This window comes from Nannospalax galili, unplaced genomic scaffold (assembly GCF_000622305.1).
Source record: "Nannospalax galili isolate Female #2095 unplaced genomic scaffold, S.galili_v1.0 scaffold455, whole genome shotgun sequence".
Lineage (NCBI taxonomy): Eukaryota > Metazoa > Chordata > Mammalia > Rodentia > Spalacidae > Nannospalax > Nannospalax galili.
This window is the reverse complement of record NW_008335815.1, coordinates 568,464-595,649: the sequence shown is the minus strand read 5'-3', so window position 1 is coordinate 595,649 and position 27,186 is coordinate 568,464. Positions and strand designations below refer to the sequence as shown.

The following is a 27,186-nucleotide window of genomic DNA, read 5'->3' as shown; positions in this document are numbered from 1 at the left end:
GAGGGAGGAACGGAGGGAGACAAAATTACTAAAAGAAGAAAATGCCCCAGGACTTGGGTAAGGATTTTTGGATAAAGATAGGTAGATGGCATTACATCAAACTAAGAGACTAAATCAACAGTGAAGCCATCGTCTACAACGTGGGGTGAAAATCTTTGCAAGCCACACTAGCTCACAAAGGATATTAATATTCAGAATATATAAAGAACTGAAAACTCAGCAGCAAAAAAGCCAAATAACCCAATTATAACATTTCTCAAAGCGATATACACAAATGGTCAATCAGTTTACGAAAAAAAATGCTCCATATTATCAGGTGTCACAGAAATGCAAACCAAAGCCATGAAACGATCTCACTCCAGGAAGAGTGAAAAGGCCACTGTGGAAAAGACAAAAGGCAACAAGTGCTGGAGAAGAGGGAATCCCTGCACACTGCAGATGGGAGTGTTCCCTAGTACAGTGGTTATTTAAAGTTTAAAAAAACCCCACAACTACCACGTAATGTGGCGATCCCACACAGGAAGTAAAACCAGTGTATCACAGGGAACTGCACTTCCATGTTTCCTGCAGCCAAGAGACGAGACAACTGAACGGTCTACGGCTGATGACTGGAACAGAATGCGGTACACATACATCATGGAATACTATTCAGCCATAAAAAGAGTATGTCATTCTCGAGTCTCCTGGTTGTCTCTTATCAGTGGTCATCCTTTCCTGAAAAAGTCCTAGGAATGCCAGTCAGTCGGACCAGCAACCTACTAGGTGAGCTGAGGGGTCTAAGCAGAGAGCTGCAGTAGGGGCGCCGGTTCAGAGCAACCTCAAGCTGCATGTGACTCAGTGATGACATACTGGGGAGTGCTTCTGATCACTCTCCCCTCCCCCATTCTTAGCTTCCTTCTCAGCATCTACTTCCTCCTCCATTTTCTCAAGCGTGAACACTTGTCACAATTCAGATCCAAGTCCTGATTTCCTGACTGGCCGTACTTTCCCTCATAACCTGATGTGTTCCCATAGAAACAACAACAACAAGAAAAATCCCAAATCTGAGACTCCAATTTTAACTTCTATTCCTCTACCCTGAGGTCCAGCTTAAAAAACAAACAAACAAAAAAAACCCTCACTTCAAAGTTAGCATAGTCTCTACCCTACTTCCCTATCCCTGCCATTAGGCCCACACTGTCTTCTTAGATTCAAAGCAGAAGTTAACCATCCTTAAGCCTCACCGCATAGGTGATCCTTAATTGTAATCCATACCTCTTTTCAGAATCTCACTCATACTGTACTTTCTGCCCCTGTTGTGCTTAGGACTTACTTCTTCCTGGTGGATTTCACCAAGATAGGAATGAACTTCTCCTTTGTGTCACACACAGTACACTGCATGAGACTGTCGTTCAGTACCTGTTGGCTACTGAGCTTTCTTACAGTTATTCCATAAAAATCTGGAAGCTACACTGGATCTGGCCTATAGTGAAGTCAAAATTAGACACTGAGCAACAGACACAGGGCAGGAAGACCCTTCCTGGGCTAGCCTGTGCCTTCACACTGCTTCCACCCACATGGCCTCCAATCAGCTTTTGGACCTTCAGGATGTGGGTGCTGCAGGTGAGCACCCTGGTGATATGCTCATAGAGAATATAAATTAGAGTACCTCTGCAGTCCAAGATATGATTGGTTTTCACTCCTAACTAAAAAGCTCCATCCATATAGTCTTTAAAAACACACAAAGAGACAGAGACATGCACACACAGAGAGACAGAGACAGACACAGAGACAAAGAGAGCTCCTAGAGGACAACTAGTCACCAATCAGAAGCTGGACTGAAGCACAGCCAAACACCAACACACTGACTCCATTCCCAGACTCTGCACCTCATGGCCCACCTCTGGCACCAGCACTCATGAATTTGTGCTGGATGTTCTTCCTGAAACCAGAGCAACAAGAACCACAGTCATCTCTTCCAGGCTCATGGCACTTATTATAAAAGGAGAACTGGAAGAAGATTTGGTCAGTTTTCTTTGACTCGAATCCACCTAACTTTCATTGTTCAGTTCTGCTTAATGTCCCAAAGCACTATTCCAAGCCCAAGCTGAAATTACATTTTTGGATTAATAATGAGAGTAGGAAAATAAATCACATCTGCCCCAGGAGTGAACTCAAAACCAAAGCAGCCACAGAGAGGAATTTGCGAGTTGAGCTTAGAGTCAACTTTAATTCTGAAGGAAATGAACCTTTAAGAAGAAAATTCAAATAACAATCTATGTAGACAAATCATTAATCTATACTGCCTTAATAATTTGGGGGGCCTTTTAAAACTCTTCCCCCCTTAAATGGATATTTGCCAGAGCAGAACTTCTCTGATAAGATGGCAGGAAGCCAAATGCAATATAATAAAGGCATTTATGCTCAGCCTGCACCAAATCCTTGGCTGGACTTTCATTTCCTATAGGAATATCTGATCATTCAGATTTTCTCCATAAACATTTCTACAAACAAGCTAGCCCACCAGCAGCACCAATTCCTTTTTTTCATCTGTTCATAAGCTGGCTAGTTCGGGAGGCTGGCAGAAAGTGGCAAGGAGGCCTTACTGAGCACCCTGGGGTAAAAGACCATTCTTTTGGTGTGTTTAAAGGCTCTGAACTGAACTACAACACAGACTCATCCATAACCTGAAGACTACCACAGAACAAGGCCAATACAACTTGTCTTGGCCAATACAACTTTCCTGCCACCGAGAAGTGGGAGGTAGCCTGTACTGCAGGAGCAACGGAGCTGGGCTCAGGACACCTGTATGTCTCCAGCACTGCCATCCCACAGAGACATGACAGAGGCACAGCTGTACTTCTAAAACTTTCAGGGGCCACTTAAATGTAAAATCAACCCTTAACATAGTTTAACTTAATATATCTAAAACATTACAATTTCAAAATCTAGTCGATATCTAGACACTACTAAACAGGGTATTTTACCTTTTTCACACTAAGTCTTCAAAATCAGGTATTTTATACTGATTACAGTACACCTGAATTCAGACCAGCCACAGTGCAGACAGCATGTGACAAGTGGCCAACATTGCTGAATAAATACAAAAGACTGGGTTTGAGAGATGGCTCAGTGGTTAAGAACACTGGCTGCTCTTGCAGAGAACCCGGGTTCGTTTTCCAACACCCACATGGCAGCTAACAATGGTCTATAACTCCAGTTCCAGGGGAATCCAATACCCTCTTCTGACCTCTGTGGGCATTGCACAACATGGGTGCACTTATATACACGTAGACAGTATGCTCATACAAATAAAATAAAAATAAATAAATCAAAAGTAAATAAATAAGACTGAAAAACCTGCTACTACAGACTGATTCTCCCAAGACCCTCAAATAAATAAATAAATATATCAATTTCATGTACAGAAAATAGAACCTGAGAAAAAGAAACTGACTTAATTACCACAAATCAACCATGAATAGAGATGGAAATATTTCTGTTCATCTTGAAATGTAGAACCACAAAAGAGCAAGCCTGTAATGTATGTACACTGACAATGCAAAACCTTACCCGTAGGGCTCTCCTCACCAGGAATGAGGCAAACCCCCAAAGTTCCATTTATTAAAAATTAATGCCTAGTTTTTTCGACCATATACTCATACCCACTCCTCTTTGTGGGGGCTAGAAACTTTATTTCCTCCCCCACTGGCCCAGCACAACTCTTCCTTTCCTCTCAAAAGCCAAACCAAACAGTTCATACCTCAGTCTACAGCTAGAAATTACAAAGGGAATTAGAAACAAAGTTGTAAGAGGCTCTTAGGTACAGGGGAAAAAAATCACCAGACTGAATACAAACCATTCACATAATGTGAACTTCTAACCTCAAAGTCACCAGCAAAATTCCCAAGAAGGGAAAACAAAAACAGCAAATAGTGAAATTCTAGAATAATGAAATTAGGAATTGAACTTTCAACCTGTTAAAGAGACCAAAGTCTTTAAACACTGAAAAGGCACCTCACAGAACCAATTTGATACAGAAAAAAAGACAAGAGATTTGAGTACAGATTTGGAACTCTAATAAGCTAGATTCAAACACCAACCCAATACCTATTTATTTGCCATGGGCAAATTATTTAACCCTTTTAAATATGTGTCATCAACTAGGAAAAAGAATATTCAATAAATTATACTCCTAATAGTTTTCACAAATATTATAGAAAATAAAACACTACAATTAGCACGCTGTTAAGACACTTTAACAGCTAACTCCTGTACCCAAGCTCTACTCACCTCTGTAATTTATGCAAAACAGAACCTGAAATGCTAATAACAGAAATAGGAATCTTCTAACACAAAACTACTTGTGTATTTTTCTCAGAACTGGAAGATGCTGGACAGGAAAAGGCACACCTACAATCTTCTGTTGAGTGTTAGTTACTGTTGTCATCCAGGGATGACCACCCTGCAACTCCATTTCTCCACCACATCAAGCATATAACAGCATCCTGTAAATGTGAGCATGTTATCACAGGGAAATGCAACCTGATGAGCAGGGGACTTGGCCTGGACAGAAGTCATAGAAGGTTTCCTGGGAGGCAAGCACCTGCTCTGAGTGAGGTAGGTAAAAACAGAAGGAAAGACAGAGAGAGGGGTAGAGAGGGGAAAGCTGGAGAAAAGGACCAGTGCAGCTGAAGGCCAGACTGTGAGCAGGATCAGTAGGGTCAGAAGAGCTGCGGGCACATGCAGAGAAGACCTGAGAAGCAAACAGACATGAGGAACGATGGCCTCCAAAGAGCCAATAAAGAGCTCAGACTTCCTCCTAAGGATGGACATGGCCTTGTCACTGGACACTAAAGAATTGGTGTGAGTAAAGGAGGAAAGCCAAAGGCTGAGGGCCACTGCGTGACGGCCATCAGAAGAAATAAAAATTGCCATGGGGTGCTTGACTGTATCCATCACCCCTGCTGCCCTTTCTACAAGTACAAAGCCACCCAGGGAAGATTCTGGAGGCAAGGAAGCCTTACTGAACATCCTGGGGTAAAAGACCATTTCACTTGGAGTACTTCCCTAATTGTCACAAGAAGCCAGGTGCCCTGGCCGGGGTGGGGGTGGGGGGGAGAATCCAGCTATAAAATTAGAATGCATTACACACAATACCTGCATTAGCATCAGTAGCCAAATGCCACATTTTGTCACTCTCCCACACACACAGGGAGGCTATAATAAAGCCAAGTTCCTGACTTTATCCATCCCACCCAATACCACCATATCTTCAGAAAGACAAGAATCTAAATCTACCCAGTAACTATTTTATCAAGGAACTAACTTCCTGCTAATTTTCAAGTTGGAAAAAAAATGGTTTCTGAAAAATCTTTGACAGAAAAGGTAAAACTAGAGAAGAGAAAAATCTGATAGACAGTGTTAGGAGTGAGGTCCTAGGATCAGGATATCAAGATGAAATTCTATAGAAGTCCAATTCCAAGGCAGACCAGTGGGAAAATATCAAAGGGACAGGAGGATTAGAAGCAGAATCTTGGGCTCTTCCTGAAAATCAGGCCATTTAAGTTGAAAATCCTCTTTAGCTTTTCTATTCATAGTCTATAGCACTGGAGTACTCTAAATAATTAGATGCCACAGACTCAGGGGAGCAATTGAGAGCCCTGAAGAACCCAGGTTGGGACGGTTGCCACGTGGACTTCCTGAGGGAGACAGCCATCACTCGGCTGTGGTCCCTCCTGTAGCATGGAATCAACTACTTTCTGTCAAAAAGGCTCATTTCTTCATTTCTTAATCAGCTCCCGACTGTTCAGTAAGAAATGCAATCAATATAGAAATTAGAACCTAATGTCTGCATAAAGTCACTCACCTTCCAAAAATGAGTGAAAAATCTAAGATGACATAAGAAACTTCCAAGAGGCTATAAAATTAAGCAAAACTATTCTGATGGCAGAGGCAAAAAAAGTGTTGTGTTTTTGTTTTTATTTGTGTGCGAAGCAGGATACAAGGAAGGCAATGGGAAGGAGGCTAATATAACAGTAAGGGTGCCATCAAGAGCTCCGCCCCAGCCTTCCCTAGCAGTGGCTGTGGCTGAGATGGGGCAGAGGTTTTTTAACTCTTAAATATTTATTAAGTATGCTCTGTGTCCAGACCAGGTGCCACTATTCCCAGGTGTTAAGCTCAGGGTCTACCAGGAGCGTTCTCACACCTGGCACAGCACTTAGCACAGCTCTGAGTTCAGAGCTGACGCAGAAAAAAGAATGCAGGGTGAGCACTACACCCCAAGGCCTAGCAGGGGGATCCTGGCTCGGTTCACACACTGGTCTCAGAACAGTCCCATGATAACTTGTACAAGATTACTCTATTAACAGTCTTCTCTGTGGCCACACCATACACCATCCCGGTGGATTCGCCCCCTACTTACCTGTCCACTGAGGAGGGCAGCGGCAGTTGTAAGTATTGACCCCATCCACACAAACCCCTCCATTCTGACACTTGTGGTTAGGACAGTCATCAATATTCCGGTCACAGGTGCTCCCTTCAAAACCTGGGAAGAAAGGAACAAAAGAAAATGAGAATTCTCATACCAAAGTGCTCAGCTTTCTCCCACAAGACACGGTCACTGGACAGACCTTCACGACTTCAGAGCCTTCCGGCAGCTGCTCCACTGGCACTCACTGCATGAAAGCAGCCTGACTCTGCATTCCCCACCTCAAGCATGGCTAGCCAGGAAAAGTGAAGTACTACTACTAGGCCTCCTGTTTTCACGGTGGCCTCGCAAGCATTTGGAAGCGTTACAACAGTTTAAGTTAAATCTCTTGTGCTGCAGATGTAGATACAGCTCAGGGACAGAGTGCTTGTCTACAATACACAAGCCCTGGGTTCAATCCTCAGTGCTGCAAAAAAAAAAAAAAAAAGGGGGGGGGAAGGAAGGAGAAAAGGGGAGGCAGAGGGAGGTAGAGAGGGCGAAAGGGAGAGATTAGTCATTTATATGAAAGTGGAACACTGGGGGCTAAAAGGACATAGATGCAGAGGGGAAGGCAGGACGCTGGGGAGGAGCAGGGGAGGAGGACCGCTCAAGAATGGCTGACAGCGCCATATGGAAATCCGTTATTTTGCATGTTAACTAAAAAACAGAAATGAAAATATTATAAACACTGAAATTTTACTTAGTTCAAAAATAAATAAAAGAGATGAGAAAACACATTTGTAACAACAATAAGTTAAGTCACTCTCCCCACCCTGGCCCTTCTTTCCTTAAGCAATCACACAGGACTCCAGAACTGGGTGGTGGGAGGAAAACATGGAACTCAAGTGTGAGGACTGAATTCCCAATGTCTCCACCCAGCTGCTGAATACAGAGCCATAAGCGCTGAATCGTCTTCAGTAAATCGGTAAAATGGGCTGAGTCCATCTGTCTAGCCTGCCTTTGTGAATTGTTCTAAGTGCCATGTCATGAATAAAGTCCTCTACAGATGTTGCAAGCCTCTCAAAAGATGGCATTATTACTAATTCAACTTGTCAGCACTTCAAATCCGCCATCTCCCCTTCCTCTCTATCTGAAGCCTACATTTACAGCCTTACTTCTTTTTTCTAGATTTTTCCCCTTTTGAAAAACAAATCTAGAACACCAAACCTTACTCTAACTGCCTGCAAGGTGGCTGTCTGTGACTTATATAGTTTCTTTCCTTTCTCAAATTACCAAATCTCTGAACTAATAAATAAAAGTCTGTCAGCTTTAAGACAAAAAAGAGTGCCAGTGAACACTCCATTTGAAATACAATGTGATTGGACATTGGGACACCTCAAAATATCTCACTAAAAACAATTACTGTGTCTTATACTAGGCACTTGGGGATCACAAAGTGAGAGGCAGAGTCCCTGCTTGCTGCCCAGACAGCTTGGGGAGCAAACTTCATCACACCCTGCTGTATTCATTCCTTACCATAAGCTCTTGTGAACTCTACACTCGTTTTGCTATGATGGAACATGGCAGGTTCCTCTGAATACAGCGGCAACTGTGTAAACGGCTTTAAATCAGGTAGCCAAAAATACTAGCCAGAAATTAGTTTATATAAAACAGAAATAAGAGTAAGCCTGGGAAAGACTGTGGAAGCACAGATTGAAAAAATGATGAATTTATTCATATTTCTGTCTAATCACATGAAAGTCTTACAAACGGACCAACTGAATTGTTTAATTACAACTAAGGGATGTCTGAACCACGTTTCTGCTTTGAAGCAGTTGCTGAATAAATGTTCAGGTCCATCTTCCTGTTCAGTGTTCTATGTAGAAACTCTTTAGAGTTCATGGTCAGGTTTTAATGGTGAGTGCAGGCTGGCCCACCAGCCAGAACTTTTATGGACTGGTGATGTTCTAGAAATCCTGCTAGTCATCTTCTCCCTGACTTACCTATCTCAGGACTAAGACTAAAAACAATGGTTGAATAAGGTATCAGGCAGGTGGCAAAGCCCTCGTACCTAAGTTGTAAGGAATAGAAACTGGGACCCTGACTTTGTATTAACAAGTCGAATGTTGCAGCCCTGTGCAAATGAAAGCCACAGAATTCCAACAAGACCACAGCATACAAGAAACTATTTTTCATAGCTGATTTGTTTTCTAGGTAGATCTTCCTCATCAATAGTTAAAAAACTGAAAAGACAGGTGGTAGGATGAATTCAAGTTTGCTAAAAACACAAACTCTGAGGCCAGACTGCATTGACCCAGCTCTCAGCCTCACGGCGCAGTAACTGAGGGGACCTGCCCACTTCAACTCAGCACAGTACTTCAACTTTCATTCCTCCTGGAGGGACTAAAAGGACTCAGCTCTCAAAATGTGAATGCGCTGGATGTGAAAAACACTTAATTTAACAAATGGTACCAGAACAACTAAGTGTCCATGTATGGAAGGGTGAACCTGGACCCTCCTCACATGCTGAAATCAATTTAAAATGGACAAGAGACCTGATGAAGACACTAAAATCATAAATCTACTAGGAAAATGCAAGAGTAAATCTCTATCACTTGAGCCAGACAAAACTTATATATGCCAAAAGCACAAGCAATAAAAGAAAAATGGATTTCATCACAGTAAAACATTTGGGCATCAAGAAAGTGAAAAGACAACCTACAGAATGGGAGAAAATATTTGCAAATCATACATACACTAGAAGACTTGTAGCTACGATTTTTTTAAACTTACATAGCCTAATAAAAGATACAAATAACCCCATCACAAAATGATAAGGATCTAAGTAGGCATTCCCCAAACACACCCATAAACACTAGGTACTAGGAAGGCTTTTCATCAGTGTAAGCCATTGGGGGGAATGCAAATTAAAACAAGAGGTACCCAGCCTCATTTCCATTAGGACTGCTGTAATAAAAAAAAGACAGGCACTGACAAGTGTTGACAAGGATGTGGAAATCAGAACCCTCATCCGCTGCTAGTCAGCATGTAAAATAGTGCAACTGCTTTGTAATACAGTCTGAATCTAGCAGTTCCTGAAAGTTTAGAGTTAGCAAATGATGTAGCAATTCCATCCTTAGGTATATACCCAAGAAAAGAAAAAACATACAGCCCCACAAAATGTGTACAAGTATGTTCACAGCAGAACTACTCATGATAGCCAAAAAATCAACTGATAAACAAAATGTGGCAAAACTATGCAAAAAAAGTATTATTCAGAAAGAAAAGGAAAGACATGCTGATGTACTCTACCACAGGAGCGAACACTAAAATAATGCTAAGTGGAAAGAGCCACCTACAACCTCTACATATTGTATGCTTCCATTTACACGGAATGTCCACAAGAAGCAAACAATCCATTAGTAGCTACCAAGCACTGGAGGGAGTTAGGAGAAATGGGTAGCAATGAAGAGTGGACATTGGCTTCTTCTGGAGCAAGAGAATACCGCAAAACTGACTGGAGACAGTTACACACAGTATGTATGAAGTTACCAAAAGCCATTGAATTGTACAGGAAGAAATTGTATGGTGTGTAAATTATATCTCAATAAGCTTGTTATTCTAGGGGAAGGCTCTAAAAACATATGAGCTAATATTATTTTGCATCAGGGGGATTAGAGCATCCACTAGAGATCAGCTCCTTTAATCCTATTACATTACAGATGTGGAAGCTGAGGGCCACTAGGTTGGGCTCACTAGGCCAGGACTGCATGGCTAGTAAGTTGGCATCTGTAGGGAATGAGAGTGCCACCCATGTTACTCACCATGTTTTATGAGATCCCAAAAGTCCCCTTTCAACAACCCAAAAAACTGACCTTGGGTCAAGAGTTCCCATGTCTTAGAAAACCTAAGCCCAATCATTTCTCCCCAAAGTTAAGATACAATTTATGCTTTAAAAATAGAGGTGCAAAAACAAATAAAAAAAAGAGATATAGAGCTCTTTTTGGAAAGAGCTAGCAAATTCTTATAAGAAACTATCTATCTAAAGGTGGGGAGAGGGGGGTCAATAAGAGTAAGTTACAATACAGTCATTTCTTAAAAAGTGTAAATTTTTAGGGGAAGGGGTAACCCAATCCTCAGACCTATGAGTGGGTGGATGGGTGTTGTCATCTCAGAAGTGTTCCCATGGCCACACTAAAAGGAGTCTACTGCTGAAAGCCAACTTGCATCCTTAAAAGGCCAAATGGAGAGAAATTAAGCTTAGAAGGAGCATCTTAAGACTGCCTTTACAGAACTTGGGCCACTTCGGTGATTAACATCAGCAATGAGGGAGGGGTAGAAAGTCTTTTGAGCTCATCCTCCCACGCACAGCACAATCTCTCTCGGGAGCATCACATCTTTCTATTTTCAGGCCCTGGCTGTGGGAGGGTGGAGAGCAGCAGGAGGAAAGGGAAAGGGGGACCTGAGATGGCAGCTCAGGCCAGACTCAAAGTCCTTGGGAAAAGCTTCCGGGAACAGGACTGAAGGAAAAGCCAGGGATGTGGAACTGTATGAGAGCAAAAAAAGAAGTGATGCTTTAAAACTTCTTTTTTTTTTTTTTTTTTTTTTTTTGGAGAGAAGTCTATCATAAAATCAAACCTACCAAAATATCAGTACAAAATGCAAGAGAACATCATGTGCTCTGGAGTGTCAAAGGACTGGGGAGGGGGGGGGTTGACTGCTAACTGTTCTTAAGCTCAGCAACATAACAGATAGAAAAGCCAAAGGCTGTGTACAAGCTTTAAGGTCAGAGATGTGACATATAATCAGCCTGTGAAGGGTCCAGAGCATGATACAGGATGAGCCTTCATTGACAGCAATCACAGAATAAAGAGATGTGGGAGAGAAAGAAAAAGAGGAAACCCATGGAAAACTGTCTGGTCCAACTGTGAACTCACAAGGGCAGCCACGCCAGAGGAGCCCACAGTGTTCTGATCGCATGTGCTATTTATTAAAACAGTCACACACACAGAATCACCCAACTTGCTCTCTCTACTGCCTGGCCTGGCCTGAAGTCCTGGGATCCCGTTATGTATTCCGTGCTGGATTTTACTCTCACGTTCAAATCGCTGCAGCTGGGAGCTCTGCTCAGGGCTTCTGCTGGGAACAGGTCTGTGATGGAAGCTCACAAAGGGTCTGGGTTACTGACAGCTGCTGATCCAAAAAGAAGTTGGAATCTGATTTCCATTCTGCTGCTTCCCAACACTCTTTGCCTTTCCTCTGAATAAACATTTCTTTCTACGTCACACAAGATAAATAATTTTTAAAAATATTTTATTCATTATTTTTTAATGTGTAATGAGTGTATCGCCTGCATGTGTGTAAGTGCACCAATGTTGTACAATGCCCATGGAGGTTGGAAGAGGGTGTTGGATCCCCTGGAACTGGAGTTACAGATGGTTGTTAGCTACCATCTGGGTGCTGGGAATCGAACCTGGGTGCTCTGCAAGAGCAGTCAGTACTCTTAACCACTGAGCCATAGCTCCAGTCCAAGATAAATAATTTTTGCAGTATGAATTCCTTCTCCGTGGGTCCTACAATATTAAAATCAACTCACAGTCGCTCCAATCCTCTCTACAGGAAAAAAAAATTTCACCTTAACCATTTAAATATAATCACTAATGTATGTGCTGGTCTCCAACTGTCAGAGTTGAAAGCCACTCCAAACTGGATAGTATTAGAGAGTACATGGATAGAAGCAGCAGCCAAGCACATCTGTGATACCCAGACACAAGCAAGAAGACCAGTTACCCCCGCCATAAGTGATTCTGCACTCCAAGTCAGTCGGTCAAGAAATGTCCGTGGGCCTATTCAATATGGACCCTGTTTTTAGGTGTTTGGGACAGGGATTAGTAAACAAAAACAAAGATCCTAGCTCTCACTCTGGGGAGAAGAGGCAGTAGAATTTGGAAAAGACAGACAATAAACAATAGGCACAATGAAGGAAATTATACAGTACAAATTATATAGTAAGAATCTAAGTGTCACAGAAAAGGAAAACAAACGCAGGCCAGGGTCAGTCATTAAGGGTCCTGGCAGAGACGACTACAATTTTAAATAGAGTGGTCAGGCCAGGCCTCAACTAGAGGTGCAAAGACTCCCAATGTGGTGGGAAGCAGCCATTTAGGATTCGCCAGATACCTTGAGAAGCTGCTTAGTCGCCTGCTGACTTGTTTCCTCATTTTGACAACTGAAATAATAATTCTCTTCGATTAAGGTTGCTATTCATGTGGAGATGGTGACTATTCTTCTCAATCTCTTGTACAGAGTGATGAGAGGGCAAGAAGGTTGCCAGATAAGAAAAGATTTTGTGGAAGAAAACCACCTCCTTGTATTCTTTCCCTGTGTGAAACTCCAGGGAATGCTTTCCAAACCTCGCCTGGGACAGAGAAAGCATGAAATCGCACACACTGTGGAATATTTCTCTACAGTGTAACTATACCACCTATTGCTTTAAATTTTTTTGAATTTCCATGTATAGTATCCAAGCTACTCATTCAAATCGAGATCTAAAACAAGGCCTCAGGATCCTGAAAGACAAGAACTAGTCTACTTAACTATGTTCACCTTTTTGCACAATACTATATACTAGCTTGATATGCAACAAATAGTATTTGGTTATAATTAGTAGTTTCTTGTTTATCTCATAAAGTGAATATATTTTTAACAGAAACAGCTCAAAGCATTTAACGAAAAGCCGAACACTTCAAAGCACCTCAGGAAACCGATGAGCATACAGTGCGATGCTGTAAGATGCATAGAGCTCCAGCTCCAGAAATAACCCACCTGGATTTCAGTGCCCAGCCTCTCCAGAATCAGCTGGTAAACGACTTAACATGCCAAACTTCAGTTACTCCATCAGAGAAAACTCAGAAAATAATACCAACCCCCTAGGTATGTGTCAACCTATCAGGAATGTATCTGGCAATACTAACTCATGAAAATATTAGATAAATATTAGGGTTTTTTTTTCTTCAAAAAATCTTCTCCCTGTTTGCACCCCATCCCCTCCCCAATACACACACATACACACTCCACACATACCAAGCCACACACATACCAAGCCCCCCCCCACACACACAGAGAATAGTGAGTAACTAAGTGTCTCACTTTACAGGATAAGTGCAGCATGAAGCTCAGCCAAGCCTCCATCCTCCCTTGAGGGCCCTGGCAGCCCTTGACAGTGGAATCCCTGGTTATTTCCTTTCTCAAGGAGCAGACACTATTCTTGTTTGACAGATCCTTTCCTGGACATCTCAGAATTCTCTGAGGACCTTATCAGGGCCTAATGGATAACAATGCAGAACAATGGGGGGAATAATCACTCTCTCCTAGCTAAGGACTTCCTTTATTGACTTCTCTAACTTCCTGTCAATATCTTGCTGTCAAATCAACTGTCTGTTCTAGACAACTATTAAAAGTAGTTTTCTTGAAACTGAAAATGTCATATAGCCCTCAGTCATAAATCACACTAATTTCAATTACTAGCCACTTAGGCCCTGACAATATTGGACTATTAGAATGTTTGTAATATTGAAATATTTACAAAACTAAGCTGTTTATATTTCTACTTCCATTTTTAGCTCTTGAAATACAAACAAATGCAAGAACAAAGGGGATCTTGGCTATTCCTTCTAAAGATAATGTGGGTGGTAGTACTAGTTAAACATGATTTAGTATCTATGACAGCATTACCTATTCTTTATTGAAAGAGAAACTAAAGCAATCCAATTAAATAGCATACTCTGTGCCTTGTTTGAGTAATTAGCTTCCATTTAGATTACTGACAGCGTCTTATGTCACTGTATCACAGGCATGTACAGTACCTGGAACACAGCTGACAGTCAGTGAATTTTTACCAAATGAAATAAATAAATTACCATTTGGTTTTATACCAAGAACCGACCTATGATGTCTGATCCCCAAAAGACAGAGCGCACAAGCCCCTTACATGAGGCATCGTCTCCACACCAGAATCTAAGATTCCTACTCTGAGGGTGGCTGAACAACTTCTCTCTGAAGCATTCTGCTTATTTAGCACCTCTCTCTCTCTCTCTCTCTCTCTCTCTCTCTCTCTCTCTCTCACACACACACACACACACACACACACACACACACACGCACCCACACACACACACACCACACACACAGTTTTCTTTCTTTTGTTTTTATACTAAGGGTATTTGTATAAAAACAGGATCTTTGTTGCTTAGTAATTCATCTGCTCCAGCTGCTTATGTTCTGTTCCCAATCAAAATTCTTGGTTTTCAGCCTCCTCATCACTTTTATAAGGAGTGAAGTGAACTGGCCAGGCTTGCTCTTTCTCCCTCTAAGGAACACCAGGCGCTGGGCTCCCAATGCCGCCCCTCTGTGCTTCAGTTCTGGGCTGTGTGTGTGCTTAGGGGCCTTGACCATTCAAGAACATGACAAAAGACTGTATCATGCTTAGACTCTTGCACGCTGTCAATCAGAGCTCATCCAAATGTCCACCTTCCTCCTACTTTTAAAATTCTCCAGCTTCCCCACCTTAAGTCAGGGAGGGGATAGAAGAGGCTCAGAAGGCCAGCAACCCATGGGAAAATAAGGGACTGCTCTGCCCAGGGCAGAAGCAAACAGGAGGGCTCATCCACCAGTCTTAGTGTCACTTGGGCATAAAGCACTATACTGATGGCACACACATACTTCCCAGTGTCTAGTTCTCACAGTGTTCTCTACTCCAGGTCTGCCTGTCCCTTTCCCAGAGCTGTTTCTCCCATTTCTTCTCACTGCTTCTCCAAAAGGGACAATAAACAATTTCCTAAGCACTCATCATCATAAACTCTGACATGTTAAATTAGCCCCAACTCTATTTATGGACCACAGTGAGCCCATAAAATCCCTCCCTCATCAGTAACTCACCCCACACAAAGCGCTCACTTCCCCTTTTCCCTCCTTTTAGGACTTCCTAAAGGATGGACTCAGTCACACACACCTTCCACCTTCATCCTGAGATAGGTTTGGCCTCCATTCCCAAGACCCTGGGGAGCTCCTTACCGGGAAGGCAGTTGCACTCAAAAGCGAAGTCACCAGTCTGCCGGCAAGTGCCTCCATTGACACAGGGCGAGGGTGCGCAGGGCACATAGGGGCTGTCACAATGCTGGCCTGTGAAGCCCTGGGGACACTGACACTGGTAAGAACCGGGAAGGTTGAGGCAGGTGCCACCATGCTGGCAGCGTCCTGGCATGTCACACTCATTGATGTCAGTATCACACTTTTGCCCTGTGAAACCCACGGGACATCTGCAGGAGAACTGGTTGGCCACCGTGGTGCAGGTACTTCCATTTGCACAAGGATGAGACAGGCAGGCATCTGTCCACTGGCACAGCTTCCCTAAAGGAATGAGAAGAAAACTCAGTACTGCTCATGGAAGCAGGGGCCAGCCCCACACCTCAGTGCTCCTCTCCCACCCAAGTGAGAGCAGGTGCTCTTGCATGCAGATCCCTGGGCTTTTGATTTTATGGAAGGACAGATCAGTGCCTCCTCAAGATCATCAGACACTAGGTGCTTTTCAGAAGTTCTTTGAGGCCCTTGGGTGAGACTCAGAGAGTGGTGGATAGGGCACACAAAGGGAAGCCAGCCCCAGAAGACTCCATTGGTCCCAAGAAACAGGGTCTGGATCCACCTGCTCTCACACCTCCCTGTCCTCGTCGAAGTTGCTCCACAGTTTGGAATGCCAGCTTCCTTTTCATTTACCTAGTGAACTCTCCTTATCTTGACAACTCTCTTCCACAGTCACCACCTCTATTAAATCATCCTTAATGCCCACCCCCACGTGTTGTCTCCTTCTGTTATGACATGCCATAGCAACAACGCTAGGTCCCCATGGTGGGCTCTCAAGTCATGCCTATTGAATGAATAAAACACACGTATTTTTCACACTATATAGTTATTAATCTGACCTCTTAGGTGACAGAAACAAGTCAACACAACCTTTTTCTTTAAACACAACAGACCCAGTTTAATTTTCTGAGCACATTTTTTTTTCATTTTTGGCTTGCTGATTTATTGAACTATTGGTTTACAGCTTGAGGCCAAATGGCAAATAGTTACCTTTCCTTACCATGCATGTGCATGTGTGCATGTGTGTGTGCGTGTGTTGAAGTTAGGGTCTTACTAGTAGCCCCTCGCTAGCCTAGAATTCACAAGGTTGACTCACAATGTCGACTAGGTTGACCTCAAATTTATGACAATCCTCTTGCCTCTGCCTCCCAAGTACTGGGATAACAAGCATGGACCACCACACCTAGTTTTTCATCTAATATATACCAATGGTTCATTTTGGATAAAGCTCAGATCTATCTCTGAAGAGCCTATAATCTATTCAGGTGAAAAATATGGGGAAAAATTAATTAGAATATAGTATGACATAAAAATGAACAATGCAGCAACAACTGTCTGAAGAAATCATACAAAGGTCACTAAGACACAATTTTAAAAAGTACTGGCAATCACCAAATACAGAAAACAACATTCCAAAAGAAGGGAGAAGAAACTTCATGGAAACAATGAGAATTTTGGTGTGACTGGACTAGATGCTTGTGGGTGAGTGGGGCTCTGTAAAGATACGTTAGACTGTGACGACAGAGTCTGTAGCTTAGACCACAGGATGTGACAAGTCATGAGACTCTAAGCAGGTGAGTTCAGTAGCCGATGTGCATTTTTAACTAAAGTACAACAATATAGGAGGAGAAATAGAGAGAGTAGAGGTAAGAAAATAAGTTAAACACCTTTTAAGAGTCCAGTGAGACGCCAATGCAGAGGAAGGGGGGGGTGCAGAGGTGGGCGGAGCTGACCTTCAGCAAGGTAAGGACAAGGGAGAGAAGCTTCTAGTTTGGGCATTTGGTATGCACATTTGTGGTGCTTGTTCCTATCAGCCCACTAAGCTTGAGGTGCCCAGGGAATGTCTAAAGAGGGCATGCAGTGTGTAGTTAGAAGCATGGGCCTGGGGAGTCAGGTGGCGTGACGTTGAAGGGGTAACTGAGAGCCGTCAGTAGTTGCTGCAGATCACAACCGCTGAGCCCTCAGCAAGAGCCAGTACCTGTGTGCTGGATCACAGAGACTTATTGAAGAAGGACAAGCCGTTGAGGAAAAAAATAAATAAGAAGGATTCAGAAAACCAGAAAAGCCAATCCCGTGAATGTCTGTATTCCTTTCTCCTCTTCTGTCCCTTAAAATTCTCAAGAAAGTTAAGGATAGGCTGCTGGTACATCTTGGGAATTAAGAGGTGGCATATAAAAAGATTAATGCTCTAGTGTGAAAATGTTACAGAATATTATTCTTGAATCATTTCCTTACTATACTTTGGGTTTTATAAGGTATCTCACATACTTTATGTTCTCTTAATTATATTTTATGTCTTTTATTTGTTTAAAATAGCTAAAACTTTCTCTGTAACAGGTTTTAAAATGTCTCCTTGAGCCCATCCCCATATTCCAGTACACTGGAGTTGGGGGACCCTGAGGAGTCAGGTTTGAAGAGCTAACATGTTCTCATGAAGATGCCTGCTAAGAATGGGAAAGCACGGGCTCCAGCCATGTGTGGTACCTGTAAAGCCGATCTGGCAGGTGCACTCATAGGTGTCCCGGCTGCGCATGTGGCAAGTGCCTCCATTCAGGCAGGGGCGAGACACAAAGCAGGGGTGGGAGGTGGGGTACTGGCAGTCCTCTCCTGTGAACCCTGGAGCACATCGGCAGGTGGCTTTCCCCAACATGGCCTGGGTCACACAAGTACCACCATTCTGACAGCGGTTCTTCTCACAGGGGTCTCGATGCTGACAATATTCTCCCAAGAAACCTTCTGGACATCTGCACAGAAAAAAGATTAAGAGGAAGTTTATGAAAAACACCCAACTTCTTGTGAGTCTGAAGACTTACCAAAAAATGATGCAGTCCATTCAAGAAAACATTCAAGACTGAATGAGGGTCCCTGAAGGTACCATGCAAAGTCCCCAAATGTCGGAGAAGGGGTACCATATCTCCCCAGGTCCTCTTGGGTCTTGGCAGGCAACAGAACATTAGGTGAGTAGCCAGCATGACCATTACTCAAAGGCAAAATATACCATATTCTTTACATAGGAACAGTACAGGCTAGAATACTCATTCTACAGAGCAATGCTGATAGGTGTCTTCAAATCCATTAACTTTCTCATTCTGGCTGAGCCATTTGATAGGATTAAGATGTTCCCATGATTAACATATACATTCACTCTTATCATTTCTGTTTAAAATATATATGCCATCATGTGCCTTTTCTCAACTGAGTATTAAGCTGAAAGTTTCTCTCTCTCTCTCTCTCTCTCTCTCTCCAACAAAACAATTGGAGTTCTTCGCATGGCTCTCTGGGTTACATTCAGGTTCTTGAGACTGAGACAAAGATGGGGAAGGAGACAGGGATGGGGAGAGTTCCAAGAGGCATTTTAAAACCTTTAAAATCTGTTCAAATGTAAGTGGTAGCTACTTTAAGCAAACAAAAGACTCAAAATATAGCCAAGAGAACATAAGATACCTAAGGTACCACACAAACACCCAAGTATAGGTGGGAAATAATTCAAGAATAACATTCCAGCTGGGCAGGAAGGCACCCATCTATGATCCCAGTACTTGGGAAGGTGGAGGCAGATCAGGAGTTCAAGGTCATCCTAGGCTACATAGTGAGTCCAAGGCCAGCCTGGGCTACATGAGATCATGCCACCAAAAATAATAATAATAATAATAATTTCCCCATATTTGCCATATCAAAGTACCGAGAAATCACTTTATATGCCATCTCTTACTTTGTAAGTCATGCAACACCCCAAACTGTGTTTAATGCTTACAACTTTCTCTAAAGAGCATCAGAAAAGCATGGGAAGTCTTACTTTCATAGTGGAGAAGCTGTTTAATCGGGACCACAAAGAACTATTTAAAAGGAACAAAAGGCTTTGATTTTAACTATAAATTTTGCTGTTTGGCTAGAGCCGCAGATATCTGGTTCAACCTCTTTGTTCATTTTACTTTTTGCAGGATATAAAAATGATCTGAAAGCCTGTTTCACTATTATCTCAGAGAAAACACCTTCAAACCAAATTCTAAGTCTTTATCCTCAAAACAGCTCCTGACATGTCTACTTATGCCTACTGTCTGGTGTCCTGATTTCCCTAGTGGCCCCCACGTGAAACACTGGAGTCATGCTGAATTCCTTCCTGTTTTGCCAACCATATACAAGACATTTCATTAGCCATTATTGGATGAGATGAGGTCTTAGCGTTCAGGGTTTTTAAGAAAATAAGGAAGGCAAGTTATTAGGAAATTAAAAGAGCATGCTCAGAAGAATTGTGCAGTAGCCAAAATGGCTGGTGGAGAAAACAGCTGGTAAACAGGGACAGTGTAGTGATGTAACCAGTCACAGCCTCCTCACCTCTTCCCAGAACTGTGCATGATAAGTTTGCAGAGAAGGAGCACGGGACTCTCAAGCTTCTCCATCAATAGGTCATGCTAGAGACAGCAGTGAGCAGAGTTCACAGTGCTGAAACCAATGGCTGAAGATGACCCTGACTGCACCTCAGAAAGGCAGGTCTTGTCAAGAGTCCAGGTGTCAGGGCAGGAGAGATGGCTCGGCTGTTATGAGCCTGTAGTGCTCTTGCAAAGGACTTGAGTTTGGTTCCCAGTATCCACATGGGGTGGCTCACAATGGCCTGTAACTTCCAGAGGATGGGGGCCTCTGGCTTCCCTGCACTCAACGTGCACATAGCCACACAGACAGATACAGACACACACACACACACACACACACACACACACACACAAATAAATAAATAGTCCAGGTGCTGTGACCTTGGGCAGACTGCTTATCCTCACTGACATCTTTGATGGTTGAGAAGGCCACTTCCATCATGGGATTGTTGTGAGAACCAAACAAACTCAAGTATGTAAAAACAAAACTCTTATGAGTATTAAAAGTTTTGTAAATGAAAAACATTTCTGTGTGCTAAGGAAAATATGATGCCTTATCCAAACCCCAGCTTGATGTGACAACAGAATGTGGAGCTTTGTTGGGTTTATTTGTTTTTTCTTAAGTAGAGGCACACAGAGCACCAACATGGCAGAGCTAAAATCAACCCTAGGTTGGATTATGAAAAGCACTTGCAGCTTATTCAATCTGTTATGGATGATGTTAAGAAACTACAAGCCAATTCCCACTCGCAGCAGCAGTCCTCTGGGAATCAGGCCTGGCTGAGCCTCCCGGGTGGGAACTATGCACCTTGTAAATAATGGAGGACTGCGAAACCTGGGTGGGCTCTGCCCAGCTTTGCTCCTAAATTGTTACCCCACCCCCAGCACAGCCATGTGGCATCAGCTAAGAGAATGCAAACTCATTTAAATGTCAGCATCATAAACACACAATGAAAACACAAGGTTCCCAGCAAAACAAAAATGGGACAACATGAAAGTTTCTGGCACTCAAAGAAGTATTTCTGAATTGTCTGTTTCTAGGATTTAATCCACATTGTTGTTCCTTACCAAGTATGGAAAATAAGCTTCAACTAAGTCATGTTTAAGAAGCCAGTAATATTAGAGAGGGACAAAGTCGGTATGGCACTAGTGCTATTGTTGGTATAGTGCTAGCGTAGGCACTAAAGGCTCAGGCTCACAACCAGAAAGACAAGAGAGGAGCAAAGCATAGCTTTTGGGTCTAATTTGGCCCACTGCCTGTTTTTGTGTGGCCTGTGAACTATGAATGATTTCTACATTTGTAAGTGGTTGAAAACTTAAATTTGGAAATTATAAAAGCTCAAATTTCCATGTCCATAAATAGTCCAGTTGGAGCAGTGCCATGCTTGGTCATGGCCATGGCTGCCTGTGTACTACCACAGCGGGAGCGTGTGCCTTGAGGCCGCATGGCCCACAAAAATAAGTCAGTCTCTAGAACTTTGCAGAAGTTTGCCAACCCCTCAGTAGAGAATACATGGAGCCTGTAAATAGCATTCAATATGCTTATTAATCAGGATGTTAATGATGATGAATATTCTACTAGTTTCCACAAAGAATATTAAATTCATTCTTTCACTGTTACAGCACTTAGCAAATGCTTATTATGTGTCAGGCATTTTTCTAGTAGTCAGGGATATACATAAGTTCTGCATCCACGGTTTCAACCCATCATGAATCAAAAATGTCAGGTGGGGGTCGGACTAGGTCTGTACTATGTTCAGGCATTTCTTATCACTCCCTAGATGTTTAGTACAACTACTATTTACATAGCGCAAACATTGTAGTCATCATTGTAAGAAATGTTCAGGTGGTTTAATGTGGGGAAGATACGTTCAGGTTAAATAAAAATGCTACACCATTTTATATAAAGGATCTGAGCACCCACAGATTTTTGTATCTGTGAAGTTCCTGGAACCAATCCCCAGTTGATACTGAGGGACAGCTGTGCTAGGAAAATCTCTGCACTGGTGGATTTTAATTCTAGTAAGAGGAAGACAAAAAACCAAACAAGTTAAGGGTATGTTAGAGTAAATTCTAAGAAAAATAAAACAGGAAGGAACGGAGTTGGAGACAGGCATGGAATAGGGAAAGACAGTGTTCCAGTTTGAAATAGGAAAATCAAAGCAGTGAGAAACCATGTCAGAAACAGAGGGGAGCTAATCACAGGAATGAGAACAAGGGGGCCTTTGGGTCCCTGGAAGAAGAGTTTAAGGGTTTTCTCTGAGAAAGTCCTTAGATATGATATATAGCAGGCTTACCCTCTACTAGGTTTTTTTTTTTTTTTTTTTTTGAGACAAGGACTTCTGTCCTGGAACTTACTATGTAGACCATAGACCAGGCTGGCCTCAATCTCACAAAGACCCACTTCCCTCTGTCTCCAGAGTGCTGGGATTAAAGGCGTACAACCACTACAACACCTGGCCCTTTTTAAAATGTATATAAGTGTTTTGCCTACATGTATGTAAAAGTGCACTACATTGCTGGCAAAGGCCAGAAGAGAGTGCTGGATGCCCTGGAACTGGAGTTACTGATGACTGTGAGCCACCAAGTGGGTGCTGGGAACTGAACATGGGTATTCTGCAAGAGCAGCCAGTGCTCTTAAGTGATGTGCCATCTCTCCAGCTGGCTTAGCCCTCTAAAGCCCATGTTTCTTTATATGAAACTGGACCTCCTTGTTGGTAAAGACTTGATTTCCTATTTAAAATATTCTGGTCATCATCCTATTTCTTCACTTTTGCCTTTAAACATATCCAGGTCCCTTTAACCGTCCTTTTCCACTAAGTCCCATATACCTTTCTCTTCCCCCTTCACATTCTTCTTCCTTTACAAACAAGTTCTATGACTTACTTCACAGATATTCTTCTCTCATTTCCATCCACCTCTTTCTCCTTGTTATACAGCTTTCATCCTATGTTTCACCTAATAATTACGTTCTAAGAGCACCCGACTGCATCAGGCTCAGAGATGCAGTTAAGATTCCACGTTTCACTCTAAGGAAGTTCCTGTTCCCACAGGTTGTACTGACCACTTCATGTACCCTTTGACTTCTGTGAGTTCCTTTGTCTCTCACAAAGCCTAGCAAAGTGTTAGTCTAGACTCTGACTCCTTTTCTCCTTCTTCCGCATCAACAATGGCTACTTTAAAGTTCAAGAACACTGTTCTTTTCTGCCACAAAAGTGGTGTTCTTGCTGTTACAATGAGCTACATGTAACACACTCCAAAAGACACCTCTAACCCCACAGCTTCAGTTCTCTAAAAACCACATACTTATGCACATGTGTCCTGCCAACATTTGAAAATAAACAATTGGAAAAGGGATCACTTTCCCATGAAACTTTAACTCCTCCAGTTTTCTAAGGGTTCAGCTCATAATTTGAAGTCACTTTTAGCTATCCTTTTGTCATATATAACTTATTACCATGTTCTGACAAGTCTTGTTAACTGAATTCCTACAATGCTTATCATTCATTTTCACAGTTTCCTTCTTGATAGAAGTTCTGATCATCTTTAAAGCCTCGGGCAAGACATCCTGTGCTGACTATTTCCCCACCTCCACACATCCACCTCCATACATCCTTGGAATAACAGAATCTTAAAAAGCACTGTAAGGTAATTTCTACCCAATGACATAAGCATTTCTAAAATATTCCTAAAATATGATAACCAGTCTCTGCTTGAATACAGCATGCAGTGTGGTACCTGACAAATACAAACAATTTAATAAGTTCTCAAAGTTGTTGTTGCCACTACCAAGAGCACAGGTTCTAGAACAATCCCATCAGGACTTCAGCTCCAGCTCCATCACTTACTCCCTGTGGAATCTCAGACACAGTACTGCTCCTCCCTGTTATAAGATAGATTTAATACAAGTGCCTAACCTCAAAGAGTCTTTACAACATTATAAAGCACTTAGGACACTGGGCAGCATGTAGTAAATACCATGTACTTGTTAAGTAAAATCTGGCTCACTGCTACAACCACCTTCAGTCTTTCTATTATAAGAAATCTCTTTTTGGGCTGGAGAGATGGCTCAGTGGTTAAGAGCACTAGCTGCTCTTGCAGAAGACCCAGGTTCAAATCCCAGTACCCACATGGTGGCTAACAACTGTCCATAACTCAGTTCCAGGGGATCCAACATCCTCTTCTGACCTCTGAGGGCACTGCATGACACGGGTGCACTTACATACATGCGGCAACACACTCATACACAAAAAAATAATAAAAATATGTAAATATAATATTGTTTTAAATCTTTTTCTTAAGCTTAAAAATTATATTCTCTCTCTCTCTTTCACACACACGCACACAGACACATACACACACACACAAAAAGAATTTGAAAACATATGCCCTTAGAACAAGCATGTTCATACCAGTATTATTCATTAATAGCTGAAAAGTGGAACAACCCAAATACCCATCAGCTGACAACTAGATAAATAAAATGTGGCATACTCATGTAATGAAATAGTATTTGGCCATAAAAAGGAATGAAGTCCTGACACATACTACATCACAGATGACCTTTGAAAACATGCTAAGTAAAAGAAGCCTGACACCACAAGTCCCAGGTGTGATTCTGTCCATACAAAATGTATGGAATGTGTGGAATAGGAAATTCAGAGATAGAAGGTGGATTCGAGTTGCTTGCTCTATGCAGCTGTCTTTACAATCTTCTCCTTAAAAGTCTGCCACTTCTGACATGAAAGGGTTCACTTTTCATGGCTACATTTCAAACACACATATGGTGCAGCAGGGTAGAGGGGAGGGAAAGAGAAAGGGGAAAAGCAAGGAGTCAGCCCTCCCATCAGCAGAAGAAAACATTCCATCAGAAAGGTGAAAGGGCCCCACCCAGGTCCCCTCACCGACACAGAGCCAGACCCTGCCCCTCACAGGCATCAGCAGCCCGATCCTTGCCAAAGACCTGGATGTGAATGGCAAGTCCCATCTGTCTAGCAAGGGGCTGCAGTTCAGGGTCAGTCTCCCTATGAAACAGGGCAGAAAGATTTCTCCTTTCAAGTTTCCTAAGTGAATAGTCACTTGGTTAGAGAAAGGCCAAAAACAGGGTGGCAGTTCCCAAATAACTGAAGTCTGAGCAGGAAATAAGCCCCTTTTCCAAATGAAGCCAGTGTTCTCTCCTGGTTCTAGCCACCGAATGTCCTAGCACCAGGGTGAACACAAATTGCACCCAGGCTTTGCTGCAGCTCTTGTTTTTGTTTCTTAGGTGTTTCTTTTTAATTATTATTATTATTATTGTGGTGAGGGTTTGGCCATTAACAACGACAAAGCAAAATCCCACCACATACAGGAAGAAAGAGTGAGGCGTGCTTTACAAAACAGCTATTTCAAAATCATGATTTTTCAAAAACTATACAGAATGTGGAACGGAGGGGGAAAAATGTCTCCTGTGGGTTGCGTCGCACTGCAGCTGCTCCTCATTAAAGCTCCTCTTGACTCCCTCTGGGCTAGTTTCCAGCAGAAAATTCTTTAAACAGAACTCAGCTTTCAACCCACTTTCTGCTAGCTCTGGGCCTCTCAGCCCCCCCAATCCACAGTGGCAGCCTGCCCTCACTAGGCCGTGGAGGGGGAGCTGTTGTTAAGGTAAATGAGGTAGGGCCAAGGGGGAAAGCTAACAGAACCCACAAACTAAATTAAGCATCGGTCAGTAACAAAGGTCTACAGTTTGAAAGGCCCCAGATCAGTCTTTCTTTCCTATACCGTAATGCCAGCTAGGTTTCCTGCCCCTCAACCCCTCCCCCATCCCCCCTGTTAAAGTAGATAAAAATAATTGCTAACAGCCAAAGCTAGCAGGAACCAGTGAAAGTTCCTATTTAACTTTCAATTCCCAGAGCTCAGACTGCAAACTTCTAGGTGCCCCAGAGCATACAGAATGCAGTCTAAAATGCCTCGGCCAGTTCACTGGGTAACCTCAATGTGCCCTGGTCCCAAGATCTTCACCCCATGTCTCACCATCAACTTCTTAATTTTGTACCTCTGTGGAAAGGTAACTAACTAGGTTATACTAATTCCTGATTTTTTTTTTTTTAATGTACAGACATCTGGTTAACTTCCTGGCAAAAAGAAGAAAAGGAAGATGCTCTGTCATGTTCGTTTCTCCTGGCCATCCCCATTCCCACACATCACCACGAGCCTCCAAAAAAAGAGAGAGAGAAAAAGAAAGAAAAAGGAAGCGGGGCTGCTTACTCAGCAGGCAGGGAGTGCTGGCATCGAGGAGAGCCCAGAACAGGCTGTTTGTGGTAAAACACACTTTCTAGGGGCCTCTTGGTTTGATGTAAAGGAAACAAAGACAAGTACACAGTCCACACAACACACACACACACACACACACACACACACACGCACACAAGTATTACAACTAATACACAAAGACTACCAAACACTGCAGGGCAGGCGTTTTTTTTCTTCTATGTAAATCTACTTCCTGGACAGCACATTTCTGTAGAAGTATTTCAGAAAATGTTAATCTTGATTCCCACATTAGCTGAATGCTTCCAAATTAAAAGTTTCCCACAGGAAAAAAAACAGGAGTTGAAGCTGGGGACTGTCTAAGGGAGCCCTCGCTCGGCTGATACGTGCTCAGGTTCTTCCATCCCTCATCTGAATAAAGCAATAAACACACTGATTCTAATAAATCCAAACCAGAGATGCTGAAGTGGCACGACTTGGGATCAGCATCTCTCCTCCTCATCAGGAACCATGGAGATAGGAAGCCACTATTTACACAAGAACTTTGTAAGTGCCCTTATCTTCCACTTTACAGTCCCATTTATCAGAACTCCAAGGCTGAGCTGAGGGCCCAGGCTCTCTGACTGACTTTGTTTTTTTGCTTATCTTTTAATTTTTATTCAATGTTTTATGTTTTTTATATTTTTTTTTAATTTTTAACAACTACATGATTAGAAAAAGCATTTCACTACAACTTTAACATATTCAGTAACACACTCCAGAGCAAGAGTACATCTCTTTCACAAGTGGCTGCAAGTTTCTAGGTTCACAGTTGAATTACTACAGTTATATATTATTGAACTCAGTATAAGCTCTGTAAGACATAAAATTAGATGAGCTTTTAATCTTTAAAAAAGATCGCCATTTCATTTTAGAATATATTGTTCCTTGCAGAAAGAACCATTGTTTTTGCTACTAACACTGAGATGTTGGCACTTCCATTTCTAATATGTATGTATCTGATTATTATTAGTCATAATCAGTTGCAGTTGGATCCTTGGCGCC

General features: G+C 42.5%; 1 protein-coding gene across 2 annotated transcripts in view; it reads right to left on the bottom strand.

Moving 5' to 3' along the window:
- The window catches only part of Notch2 (notch receptor 2), a 156,731-nt gene that overhangs the window by 68,201 nt on the left and 61,344 nt on the right, over positions 1 to 27,186 (bottom strand). For both annotated transcript variants that reach the window (XM_029562266.1, XM_029562267.1), the window contains exons 4-6: positions 18,011 to 18,270; positions 15,461 to 15,796; positions 6,404 to 6,526 (exon numbers count right to left, since the gene is read on the bottom strand). In XM_029562266.1, coding sequence (XP_029418126.1) covers positions 6,404 to 6,526; positions 15,461 to 15,796; positions 18,011 to 18,270 — 719 coding nt within the window. The remainder of the gene's footprint in view (positions 1 to 6,403; positions 6,527 to 15,460; positions 15,797 to 18,010; positions 18,271 to 27,186) is intronic.